General features: G+C 40.3%; 1 protein-coding gene across 1 annotated transcript in view; it reads right to left on the reverse strand.

The window, feature by feature from the left end:
• The window catches only part of LRRC1 (leucine rich repeat containing 1), a 71,442-nt gene that overhangs the window by 25,033 nt on the left and 32,249 nt on the right, over positions 1–14,160 (reverse strand). The window contains exon 4 of the mRNA XM_059834428.1: positions 12,173–12,262. Coding sequence (XP_059690411.1) covers positions 12,173–12,262 — 90 coding nt within the window. The remainder of the gene's footprint in view (positions 1–12,172; positions 12,263–14,160) is intronic.

A 14,160-nucleotide genomic window follows, 5' to 3' on the forward strand; every position in this document is an offset into this window, starting at 1 on the left:
AAATTTTTGACTCATTACTCTTAAATTTCGACAAGTTACAGAAGCGGCTCCCAGCAAACCTATGTGCTGCAATTTAAAATGGGAAAATGTGACAGTTATGATATAAAATAGCATCATATAAAAGGCATGCTGACGTACTGAAGCACCAATGTCCGATATATTACAGAGCAGAGGTATAGCTCTTCCGTAAATTTACCAACAGGTTCTTAATGCTTTGTATGTTCACTAACATTTTTCTGGTTTTAAGGTATGTTAAGAAACAGGATTTTTAGTCATTTAGTCATTTCTTGCTATTTTTCAAATCTGTTTTCGATTTAATAACACATTCTCTCCAGAAAGTGTAATTCTTCCTCTTCTCAAATAGAGATGTTTCACAGTATACTAAATGAAATAATTTCTTCTCTTTCCTCTGCCCTTAATTTTATGGGTGCACTGTTAGTCAAAGAGTCTTTCTGAAGTCTCCGAAAGGAACTGAAGGAAGCCATACTTGAACGATTTCAGAGTCTTTCACTAATCTTCATCTAGGAGAGAAAACCAGTCATGGGGGTTTACCTGTTTTGATCCATAAAACACAAAGGCAAGAGCAATTTAGTCTGCTCAGACAGGAGAGACAGTTCCATCAGCGGCTGTTCACCAACTGCATTTAGAAATTCAAGTGCAGCACAGAGCATTGCAGGCTGCTCTCCAACACAGACAAGCAATCCTCACTCCACCAAAAAAACCCAACAGAAAACGTACAAGCAAAATGTCATCGATATTCTAAAGGAGAAAGAAAGAAAAAAAACTCAAAAATTCCCCTAAGTACATTTCCAAGACTACTATTGTAAGAAGATATTTCACAGAAGCCTGTAAAAAGCATTAATATTGTAATAATTCTCACCGCAAAAGCTACCACACATACCTCGAAGGCTAAGCACGTGTGTGATATTACTGAGCACAAGGCAACAGCCAAACCAGGCCGAGGATGCAGTAACTGAAATAATTACAAAGTTTTCCATCTCAGCATTCAGATGTTTTCTACTGTAAGGGTGGAACCAAGTCAAATTTAAAGGTACAACATGGCTAAAAACGTCATTTTCAGTACATATCAGACACTTTAGGTACAGCACTGAATAAGTGTAACTGTAGATACTGTTATTCAACATGTGAGCTAGAAGAATGAAAAGAAGAATGTGAAAGCAATAATTGAGAACAAAACTAACAGCAACAAAGTAGCCCATAAATGCTGGAAGTGTCTTTCCTGAGCATTCCTGTCAGGATTTGAGAGAGAAACTCACAATCCAACATGGTCTACAGGTAAGGAACACCACAAATACTCCATGTCAACATGGACTGGGACTCCCTGCAACAGGACTGGGAGCACCCAAGCCCTTGGGGTACACCAGCAAAGGCTTCTGAGGAAAGCATTGGGAAGCACAGTAAGACATATGCTATTTTCTTGTGAAAATGAATTTTGAAATGCAAAGGTGGAAAGAGAAATGCAGAAAAAGCTAGGAGAAAATGAAGACAGATGATAAAAGGACTAATATAAAAACTAAAGGTGCTTAGTCAATAAAAACTGGACAACAGCCTTCTCTTATTTGAGTAATAAAAGTCAGACATTTTGACCTTATGTCAAGAGCATGCAAGACAATAAGTTAGGCTTTGGGAAACAAGGAAGCAAAGTTGGAAGAGATGAAGATCTAAAGCACCTGCAGAAATACATGGCCCCATCTGCATTCTTTCCAGCAAGTTTCAGCTAGCTAGGGGAATGTAAAATCCCAAATGTAGTTTTTCCTTCCATTTGTAAGACTGCAAAAAGAAGGGAAAGGTGGGAGAACAGGCATGGTCCCCATATTTATACAGAACAAGGGAAGGTCCTACACAATAAGGATGGCTAAGGTGAGAACATAGTACAGACTCTGAATTTGGTCTGGTATTACTTTTTTTATGCAGCAGTAGTGATGGCTACAGAACACAGCCCAAGGATGCAGCATAGAGAAATGAGACATGAAGTCCACGTTCTGACTATTTCCACCAGTTCCAAAGGACTTCAGTTCACTGAGCCAGCATCTGAAGGTTACTGTTACTTTGATAACTCCTGCCCCTGCATCTCTATACAGCCCGTACACTTTGAAGCATTCATTGTGACACTAGACTGGGAAGGAAGGGAGTTTAAACTAGGCAACTCTTTTTTTTTTTGTGCAGAAAAGGAACGTGACCTTTTTTTCTGTCTATCAAGGGTCTTCCAAGAGATGAGAAAGTAACTGTGGTACTCTGACAACAGCACACAAAATGCATGAAACTAGCCATATTTAAATATACTACAGTCCATCCCCACTGCCCAAATAAAACTACCAGTAACATGTATGACTCTGCTCCAGGACACACCAGTTAGGTGACTAGTCGCTCATCTGACAGGATCCTATTAAGCTACTCCCAACCCACAAGGCTTCTAGCTGCAGACCGACAATTCATTGATAACCTGACGTTTAGCAGCTTTTTCTCCCCCAAGCAGCTCTCAAAATGCCACTTAGTCAGATCATAAGTATTTAAAGGTACAGCATATACCTTTGGGGTAGGCTCCTGTTCCAAGTCACTCCCAAAAGAAGCTTCTTTCTCTCACCCTCTCTTCATTAACTGTATTACTGACTGCAGAAAGAGCCTGAAAATACCAGTCTCCAAACTCCAACTCCTACATCAATCGAATCCTGGGCCACATCAAAAGCCGCGTGGCCAGCAGGTCAAGGGAGGTGATTCTCTGCCTCTACTCTGCTGTTGGAGACCCCACCTGGAGTACTGCATCCAGCTCTGGGGTCCCCAGCACAAGAAAGGCACGCACCTGCTAGACTGGATCCAGAGCAGGGCCACTAAAATGGTGAGAGGGCTGGAACACCTCTCCTACGAAAAAAGGCTCAGAGAGTTGGGGTTGTTCAGCCTGGAGAAGAGAAGGCTCTGGGAATACCTTATTGCAGCCTTTCAGTATATAAAGGTGGCTTATAAGAAAGAGAGAGAGACTTTTTAGCAGGGCCTGTAGGGACAGGACAAAGGGCAACTGTTTTAAGCTAAAAGAAGGTAGATTTAGATTGAACATAAGGAAGAAATTTTTTACAACGACGGCGGTGAGACACTGGAACAGGTTGCCCAGAGAAGTTGTGGATGCCCCATCCCTGAAAGTTTTGAAGGTCAGGTTGGGTGGGGCTTTGAGCAACTGGATCTAATGAAAGGTGTCTCTGCCCACAACAAGAGGGTTAGATTAGATAATCTTTGAAGGTCCCTTCCAACGCAAACCGAAGGTGCTTAAACTTGGGTGGTTTCAAGAGCTTCTGTAGCACGCGCCCCTTTCCAGAGTTAACCACCACTTCAGTTCTTCCCTGAGTCTGCTGTATTTCACCCACACAGAGTTACTATACCTGCCAGCACCATATCCTTCCTCAGTGTCTGAAGAACCAGCTCCATGAGGACTTTTGGTGTAATGACACTTCCAACACAACAAAAGGAATATTAGCCTTACAAGAAAGGATTATGCTTCCTGAATTTCCTAATGTTCTGCTAACATAAAACCATGTACTTCGTAGTCTATACACTCCCAGTATGCATACTGCCCTCCTTTTTAAAAGGTTCAACACTACATGATTATTTTTCTTCCAACTACTGCTTCATGCTGACATATAATTAGACAAAGTTATCAAAGAACCTGAAAATTCGTATCCGTTATACGGTGACCTACAAGTAGTACAGAATTGCAGCGAGTTTCCTTGTCTCAAGAAGATTGTTTCTCCAAAAAGTCTAGCTTAAGCTTAAAGCTTCGCCCCCCACCCCCACCCCCCCACAAATGTCAGCTTTAAGCAGTCTCCTGCCTCTTTGTTTGGTTAGCCTTTGGTTATGGAAACCAGTTTTATAGTGTGAATGATAAAGAAGAGCACTAATGAATTTTTGTAAGATTAATCCGATAGAATTTAAAGACAGAGACCTTATGCCCACACCATGCCAAAGGAGAGAATGATTTTTGCAAATTCTTAGCTATTGAATCCCAGAAATTCTTGTGAGCCAGAAATTACAGGAAGTATTAATTTCCTAAATGAAGGTACTTATCCATTTCAAAGCAAATTATCTTCACACACGTGAAGTCCTACAGTTCTACCTCACAATATAAGGGATGCTGTAAAAACAACTGCAAAGCAAGGTAACTAGATTTAGTTTTGATGAACTGTTACTATGTCTCACCAGTATTGTTAAAGACCATTCTTTCAGAAGTCATCTTCGAGAGCATTCCCCCTCCTCTTTTTTTAGAGGCAAAGCAACTTGAAGTAACTTGCATCTAAATTAAACACTATTCTTTCCTCTTAAGTTTAGGTGTATCATGTGCAAGGGAAAGTCACATGAGACCTTCCTTAGCAGACCACTTTTGGAGTTTGACAAGCAGGACAGTATTCTAGTGAGAACAAATCTAGCAAGAAAATCCAAAACTAAGGATTATGTTCCTAATACTTGCCATTTTCTACAGAGCTGGGAGCAGTGGACACAGATTATGGGGAGAAAATACTCCTTCCTTGGAAGACTGATTTTAAACAGGCACAAAATAAAGTTGATAATTTCATCATCCTGGACTTAAATGGCAAAGAAGCTGAAAGCCAGAGGAAGAGCATTTGCATAGTCTGTTACTTGAACTGAATTGTCAATACCATTAATGGGCTTGTAAAAAGCTACAGATCTTCCACAAGTGAAAACAGAAGGATAAAAAACATGAGTAACTTATCAGCCACTAACTGGAGGAAAGACTAAACAGATGGCCAGTAGTACAAGTCACATCAAATTTTAAAAACAGAAGAAAGTTCTACAGTTTGTGGCCAAGGAATTTCCTAAATATGTAACAGAGGTAGTCTAAGGTGCTAATTAAGACTAGTTTGCTACATAAGCTTGGTTTTCAAGTTGCTGAGATCGGTTCTACGGTCTCTCTCCCTCACACACAGCAACAAGCATGGTCCAAAAAATGGACAGGAACACTAAACTCCCTATGACTTTCAAAAGGCATCATTAAGAAGAGAGAGATTTGTAATTATGGCTCAGCCAGTTCACGTTTGAATGCTTAAACTGAACATTCTCCATTCTCTTGCTTATCAAGATTATTGAAACAGGTTGGGGAGGCTAAGCCAATTCACTATTACAACAAGATTTCGTTTTCAAAATCTCTTCCATTCCACTCATGCAATGTCAATCTTAAATAAGAAATGGTATTACTTTATTTCAAAAAAAAATATTGCTAAATACACATTAAACATTTCTTCCTTGTGTAACATGCAAGATGCAACATCTCTTATTTAAAGGCCAGATGGCACTGTATTCGCTATTACATTGTTAAACACTGTTTCTACAATAAACTTCTGAGTTCCTTAACATTCAGTTTTGCCATTTAGCAAACAGCTGTGATTAACACTGAATGCTCTACCTACTCAAACTGTGTAAATATTACTTGTCATGCTAAGTTCAGATAAGCCAGACTGAGAGCTTTTAATACTATTTATATCAGCCTAGCCAGACCACCTACAAACAGTTCTCCTATGTATTTGCAAGATAAGCCTCCCCATCACTTTTGTTGTATCATGTAAGACCGTATTTTAATCAGACATTATTGTGCTAAACCTTAAAACAGAATTACATTGTCTTGTTCCACACAATTTTAAGAGCATTTTCCATTCTGTGTGATGCTATCAGATGTGTAATCTACATTTGAGGCATCCTAGCATACACTACAAAAAACACAGTCAAGGACTGGCCCAGGAATCCATTATCAGAATAAGCATGCCATTCTGATCTGCTTCTGGATCATCTGCATTGAGCACATCATTCTTGCCTTTGAGACCTTTTATTCTCCAGCTACTCCTATTCAGATCAACTTTAAAGATTCTGAGTTCAGAAGTTGCTGAAAACTTCAAAGCCTCTAGAATTAAATACACATATATATAAAAAACCACCATGCTCAGTGACTTGGTTTCTCTAACATGAAATCTCTGGATATTTGTGGTTCCACGACTCTTGAAAAGCATGCCTATAACAAATCGTTCCGCAAAACAATGCTACTAAGTGCAGTAACATTTTCTCTGTTCTTTTCATTATGTTCACTGTCATAATGAAATGCCTATTCCAGCATTTTACCTGCTACCTGCAGACGTTAAGAGGAAAATTTCTCTGCTTACCTGGTTAATTCCCTTTCAGTAGTAAGGTCCACAGATCCATTCAGCCTGCTTGCAGCTTGGGGGTAAACCAGACTCATCAGTCATCAGCATCAGAATAATATCCTTCCCATCTAAAGAAATTCACTCCTCCCTACAGCAAAAGTTTCTAAAGCTAAAATAAAGCTATTCTACTTTCTTGCATCACAGACTGCGCAGTTCTCTGAAAAAAAGGCGGGGAGAGAGGTTGTGAATGATGGGGATACTACGAATCATAATACTACTATGATCTTTTGTTGAATCCTCAGGATTTGGAGATCGTGTCCCAGTAGGAAACCATCTGTACATTTAAGGCGGGGGGAAATAAAGATTGCATATGGTAGAGGAAATCTTTTTTATTTGCCAAGCTAGAGTTCAGGCAGGGAACTTCCAAAACACTCTACCTGCCAGTCAGTAATAATCTCACACTATAAACCTTAGCAAAAAAAAAAAAAGAAAAAAAAAAAAAAAGGGAAAAAAAAAAAAAAGAAAGAAAAAAAAAAAAAGAAAAAGAAGGAATCTTTATCTTTTCCAGGCGCAGACAAGACTGCTGAAAAAATGATGAAAGCTAAAACCTGGATATGAGTTACATGTTTGTTGTGCTGATGGGCAGCAGGCCTTAAATCATAATTTAAAGCACATTAGTGAAGCTCTGCACTTTCCTTCAACCATTAAAGAAACTTGTTGATTTCGTTATCCCCACAGAGTTTGACAGATAACTGTCTTTTTCAAATACACATTTCATGCTGAAAGGACTGGTTTTTTAGCTAAGGCCAATTCCTTGTGAAGCACCCATCTGAGAGTCTGAGGCTAGATTAAACATCAGAGACGCACAAAAAAGGCTTTCCAAAGAAGGTACCTGGACTTTGTTCAAGCCTAAGAACCACAAATAAATAAAGCTGACACAATCTCTCTTCTCTTTCTGGACATTAAGCCATGAGAGCGCTATATGGAACTCTAAGTTACCAAACCTTTGCTGGTAAAAAGCCAACATCATAGTGGGCTGGTGGTGGCGGGGAACTAACCCTGAAGCCAACGTTACAGAATGAACACATATAGACAGAGAAGGTGCTAGGGACAGACAGACATTAGATTATTCATACTACTGTAAGGTATGCCCTAGGGAGCCTTAGAGACAAACACCCTGATTTACCCAAATACCCTTACATACAAATACTCCGATTTTTGAATTTCAGGAAAGAGTCGCGCCCTGTGTCTTGGGTGTTAAACGAATAAGGAAGTATTGAAGAAAAATCCTGGAAGCAAGTGGAAATTCCTAAACACTACCCACGCTGGGAGGAACAGGTTATGCTTGCTCGTTGGGCAGCTCTGCAGACACACATGGTCCTGCAGAATAGGCAAGGAAATTAGACCTGCTCTTATTAGACTGAGAAATGCTGTAAAAGACACTCCCACTCACAGCTTAAATTGTGTAACTTGTTTCTCCAAATGGTTCAACTAGCCAACAGGACAACTCCTGCTCCAAGCTGCACCCACCTAATTATTAGCTAAAATATCTCACATGCATTAGTATTCACTGTTTTACTCCAGACAGCAGCCACACCACGAGTTAAGAGAATACAAATCACAGAGAAACACAAAAAATAGCTCTGGTAATATTAAAGACATCTAGTCTTATCAAGTCTTAAAGCAGCGTGTCACACATCCTTCTAATATGCCCTCAACAAAAAAAACAATACATGAGCTAAAAGCGGAATTCTTCATCTAATAAGGGAAAACTTTCAGCACATACACCAGCACTGGATAAGCAGACTGAAGTGGTCACACAGAAGAAGAAAAATTGACATACACTGAGCATGGCTATGCACAAGAAGAAAGGCGAAAGGTTCAAGGGAGGCCTTGCCTATGTTCTTCAAAAGTCCAGTTGAGACCCTTAAAAATACTCCTTTTGGCAACACAAAGGGAAAGAAAAATATAAAAGGTCTATACAGAAGAGTTCTTAACAGTGCAGTAAAAATATTAACAGCAACTCTACATATCAGTGGCTTGAACAAGCTCAGACACTGGCTTGGGACAGTGAAGCTGAACATTGGCATTTATCTTCTACATTAGACCATGTGAAAAACGGACCAGGTATCTGAATTCATGAGGAAGACACACTTCCACCAATGGTTCACTGCAAGGCGATTCAAGTCTATTACCTGCCATTAGTAAGAACTTCCTAAGTAACCTTCAAAGTATTGCTGTTTGGAAAATATTTGCCATTATTTTTGTTGCTTTCCCATTTAAGACAGTAGGGCAAATTTGCAGGTAGCTTAAAAAAAAAAAAAGACACTAAGTACATACTGATCACTGTACTACACGAAGATGAATTGGAGATTACACTGGCTGTATTAGGCAGTTCCCCAGACAAGAGTATGAGACTGTAAGAATTTAGGATGCATTTCCCTAAGTTTCCACATATTCTAGTGGTCAGAAGACCAGCAGCAAGCACAGGGACTTGAAGTTTTTCCCAAAACAAGACCAACTCTAGTAGAATAAACCACCAGTATGTATTTGTTTGCTCACTATTTGACAGATCTCATACAGAGCACATAGGTCCAGCCTGTTCCATCAAATAACACCATGGATTACTATCCAAAGCACACAGAAACTCCAGCAAGGCATTTGCAAACATATCCAAACACCTCTAAGAGCATTACTTGGTCTCTTCAGCCAGAAAGACACAATTAGCATTACTTTCTTTCTAATTCTTAGCATTTTTTGGGTCCCAGCAAGTGCAGAGGGAAAAGAACAGAGAAGGGAATGAAGAGCACAAGTAGGCAACCTTTGGAGAAGCCACAGAACATTTCACTGCTTTTACCAAACACAAGGCAGTTGGCTGCACCATCAAATTCACTTGCAATAATGATGAAAAATTTGTGAATTAAAAAAGGAAAGCTGCAGTTGTTGGTAGCCAGACTGAAAAAAAATAAATCTATTACTTACAGATCTAATGCTAAAAATTTGGTAAAATTCACTCTCAGAGGTAAGTGACCCATAAAGACTTCAGGTTGCAGTTCTAATTGGCCACAAACAAGACCTCCCAAAAATTTCCAACTGGAACCAGACAGGATCCTTTTCTCTCTGTCACCAAGACATTCCCCAACAGCCTTCAGGAACAGTTACATTTTGAGTGGACAGCCCATGAGTTTCCCTCATGTTACGTTAATATTCTCCTGTGTGGAAAGCATGCGTTTTTAGCCCAAGCTTACCGTTGACTTCCCAACTGCCATATTCCCACCTATCATGAATAGCTGATGAGCCAAAGACAACAGCCCCACATATTTGTCTCTGCTTCTTTAAGCATAAATCTGATAGCAGAAGTTTCTACTAATAAGATTAAAGTGGTTTTGTAAAAAATACAATACTCATATTCTAGATAGCTAACCTGGGAGCACTTCCCAGACCAAAGCAAGCCTGTCAGACTTGACTAAAAGTCTAGCCCTCCAGGAGAACTCACTAAGACCGCCAGGACAAGCATATGGCTCTTCCCAAAGCAAGTGAGGACCCCTGGTTTTTAGCTTCAGTATTGGGAATCGGATACAGACTTTGAGGGAGGATGGGTTACACTGCTGTGTTCTGCAACAGCTCATGCAGGGCTGAAATAGTATCACAGCATTTCCCTGGACTGCTTCGGATCAATAACAGGCAAATTTTTACCCTTGTTCTTGCACAGCTCCACATATTGACATCTCTACCCATCTGGCATCCCTATTTTAACCAAAGTTATTTCTAGTCATTTTCTCCAAAACAGAGGCTACCACCACTCACACTACCAAATGAGAGGCAAGACAAGCAAGAGTCCAGAGCCACTGCAGCCAGTGACCTCTCAGGGATGCCAGCAACCTTCCTCTAGCTACTGTCTGCAAAGCAGCAGTCCACCTCCCGCTTTGGGAATCGTTTCAGCTTGTCATGTTTCTTGTATTCATTTTCAGAATCAGGCAGAATCCCAAATTTTTGGCCTTGGTTTTCAGTAACTGCGAAGTCTGAACAAGCCTGTTCTTAGCTGCCAGTGCTGCAAAAAGCTGCATGAAAAAGGTTTTGTCAACTTTTACAGAAAGGGAAGAATGTCACAAAAGCCCTGGCCCATGTAATTTTTAGGTAAGACTTTGCCATAGTCACTGGCGGCACGTTAGCTCTACCTGTTAGTGCTTGCGGAAGGTTTCAAAAGACGTTTTCCACTTCTGTTGCTGCTGGAGTGGTGCCAGCTGACAGCTTTCATACCCATGGGAAGTAGCTAAAGCAATGCCCGTCTGAACTTGACTACATTGCAGGAGTTCTTAATAATAAGATCCCTTCTGGAGGACTCCTCTGTTTAGAAACAGTTGGGTTTTACTGTTAGGGACTATGCTGACTCCTGAAAGAATATGTGTTAGAAACATTGCACTTTATGAAAGGATGTCCAGGATTAATAGGCCTCTACTGATACTCATGACTCAACATCTGAGTTACTGTAGCCTTCTGAAGAAAGATGGAAGTGGTTCAGTACATGGTAACTTAGAACAACAATATGGGCAAGGTACCATAAAGGCAGGTGCAGATTAAAAAAAAAAAAAAAAAGAGGTGAGATTGGGGGGAGCAAAAAAAAAAAAAACAACCATAGAGAACAATCAGGTGCTGCAAGAAATTTAAAATTCTCTATAATGGTATGTTTCCCAGCAAAAGTAACAAACTATCACTTTTCTGAGTTAAAGCACAGATATCTTAAGTTCTGTGAAGACTACTCCTGAAGCTGGAATAGCATGTTAGACTCTTCAGCCTGGAAAAAAGCACCTGGGGATATTGAAAAAACTACAAAGGCATCGATGGCAGATCAAGTGCATAGGGATCAGCTGCTCACTGCCTCTTCCAGTACTAGGGATCATAGGCAAGGTAGGTAGAGCCAGGCTCCAAAAAACCCAACAAATCAATGCAACGGGTAATAGACCTGTGAAGCTACTTGCCAGGGGAGAGTACTAAAGATGCCTACATAAGCTCAGGGAGAAACTGGACGAGTACACAGAAGAGAGATTCATTATGGGCTACCAATCATACAAACCAAAATCCAAAGCTCAGGAAATCCTCTGAACCAGAAACAGTCAGGGGATGGAAAGAGGAGTAATCAAACACACCCTCTTCTTAATCCTCACTAGGCATCTGCTTACTGCAACTGTAGAAGGAACCTGAGCTAGATGAGCCTCTGATCTGAACCAGTACAGCCATTCTCACGTATTCAAGTGAGAAGACATGGTAATTCCAATACCTCTTCTCCTTCAAATTGGAAGGGATACCCTTCTCTCCACTAAGAGGAGAGAGATTTCCCTTCTGCAGGTGTGGATGTTCATTTCAGTCAAAATGAGACAGACAGACAAACAACGTTCACTTTACTTTCCACATGTCTCCACTTTGGAAGTCTGTCCTTGCAACCCTGCTCTACTTTCCAGAGTTAACAAACACATCTTAAAACCTTATCAAATTTCATCTTCACAGCTCCCACTGGGGTTTTTTTCAGAACCAGACTGCTGCTATAGTTAGGAACCTTCTAATTTCCATCCTGATCACAGCCAGCTTTTACCCATCTGTTCTTGTGCCAACAATTGTCTGGTTTTGACCTAAGCTGCAAGCCATCTGACATGTTCAGAATAATGGATCAATGGTCTACTACAATGAAGGAAAGCAAAAGGTCAGATCTGCATCACAAAACACCTATGTAATTTTGCACCTAAAATTCCATGTTACTCCAAATCCCGTAGAACAGAGTCGAAACATATACACACATGCCTCAGATTGTGCATTAGCCTGCTAATGTCAAGTGAAAACACAAAGGGATTTTTCTTAAACAGATTCCTCAGACTGGAAAGAATATAAAAAAGGAGCACAGACCTGTAAATAACTTTATACACATATTACATACAATTACGCAAGTCATTTATACAATAGGTGTAACAATAAAAAGAAAATAAAATAAGATAGTTATGAATTATAAAAAAGATACTTACTTCCCAATGTTTTCAGGTAGTGCTTGCAGAGAGATGTCATTTACTGAAAGACACGTTAGATTCTGTAATTCAGGAAAGCTTTCGGGCAACCTATGGAGATATTAATTCAAATCAAGGACTTCCAGCGGAAGCATTCACATTCACGTAATACATACTGGAAAAGAGAACATGTAGCGGAAAACAAGAGTCTATTCAGCAAATACAGACAGAGGGAGGCATGCCCAGACTCCAGCATGACTCTCAGAAAATTCTAAGGATCATAGTAAGAAAAGAAAAAAACATGACTTAAAGCCTTTAAAGTTTCTTCTGTGTCAAACAACAGGTAATATCCCTGTCTCCTAACCCCTCTCTTCCCTGCCCCCAATTTGCAACTTTAAAAAGCTATAGGGCTTGAGAACATTTTAGGCATTTTAACAATTTTTTTAAAAAAATCAAACATATTAAAAAAACCTTCTTTACTATTATTTTCCTGTATCACCTAGATGTTGAAATAATTAAAGAAATTATTTTTATTCAGGCTTCAGTTACACACATGCTTACAGCATAGCCATTTTGTATTAGCTACTAGGCTGCTCTTCAGTTGCTGCTTTTTGAAGAAACAATCTGTTCACTATGAAGACAATGTTCCGCTGTTACAGCATTTCACATTTACTGGTTCACAATGCAACAGCATGTAATCCCTCCCTTCTTACACTATACAAGCAGCCATATGCAAAACACTCCCAAAGTTCCCAAAGGCTTTAGGTGCATCACCCAGTCGGTCTTCTGCAAGGCTCGGCTTCCCCTCCCCTCACACAGACAGATTCCTGTACCACTCACTGCTCGCTGGCAGCCACGTTCCACCAAGCAGCTCAGTTTGCAGTTGCACAGCAGACAGGGTGGCGTAAAAGAGGCAATGATGTAGAGGAGGAGAAGCCCCTGGCCCAGCCATCCAACTTCTGCTCGACCCCCAGAGCATGCAACCTAAGCTTAAGCTGTAGCATTTGGTTTGGTTCCTGCTCTCCCCATCACCCAGCTCAAGGCACATGGTATGACCTGCAGGCAACTAGCCAAAAGGAGATGCACACTTACAGGCAAATATAACTGTGCATGATGGGGAAAGGGAAAAAGACAAATTACAGTGGGGGCGCAGGGAGGGCTTTTCATGTGCTCAACTTTATACCGCACTGTTTGTCATTTTCTGGACCTTTTTAACAGAACATGCTCAGTATCTCCAAAACGTAAGCTCCACTGTAACTATTCATTACCGTTATTCATTACGGTCTGATTATCTTTTGGTCAGCCCTGAAGTGGACAGGTAGTTGGACTAGATGATTGTAGGTGCCTTCCAGCTGGAACTATTCTATTCTATCCTATCTATAGCATATAGTGGACTTCCAGTCTAATCTACAATAAGTGCACCTGCTTTTTATTAATACAAACCTGAAATCATCTGAAAACGACCAGAAAAATGGTCTGCCAGCCACTTTTAATACTGCAGGTTCATCAATGATTAAGTTTGACAATGAGGCAACATACTGTATTAGTGGTAGGACATTGATGGGGAAGATCTCCGACTGGCTTTTAAGCTTAGAAGATACAAGGACAAGAATCAACGACTAAAAAAGTTCCATGATACCACACAGAAAAGGAAATCACTACTAGACTTTCCCACTCTGCCTGGGCAAATCAGTGCCAAAACCTACATGCTGTTATACAGGTAAAACTGAAATTCTGGATCTCATCACAGAAAACACCTGGCAACCGTGTGTAAACAGCTTCTGGTATCTGTGTTTTCTGACTTAGTAAACTGCCTGGAGTGATGTTTTCCAGGACACGCATGCACTTTGGAGCCACTTTATCAAAAATTTTTAAAATTCCAATAAACTGTCAACAAAGAGTTATGAGATCTATTTCAACCCCATTAAAAAGCCTTTCAACTCTCTTGTTAATTCCACTCAGCTGTAGCCGTGCATTACAACTACTGTTTAAGGAAACACATTACTTGG

This window comes from Gavia stellata, chromosome 2 (assembly GCF_030936135.1).
Source record: "Gavia stellata isolate bGavSte3 chromosome 2, bGavSte3.hap2, whole genome shotgun sequence".
In the NCBI taxonomy this organism is placed as follows: domain Eukaryota; kingdom Metazoa; phylum Chordata; class Aves; order Gaviiformes; family Gaviidae; genus Gavia; species Gavia stellata.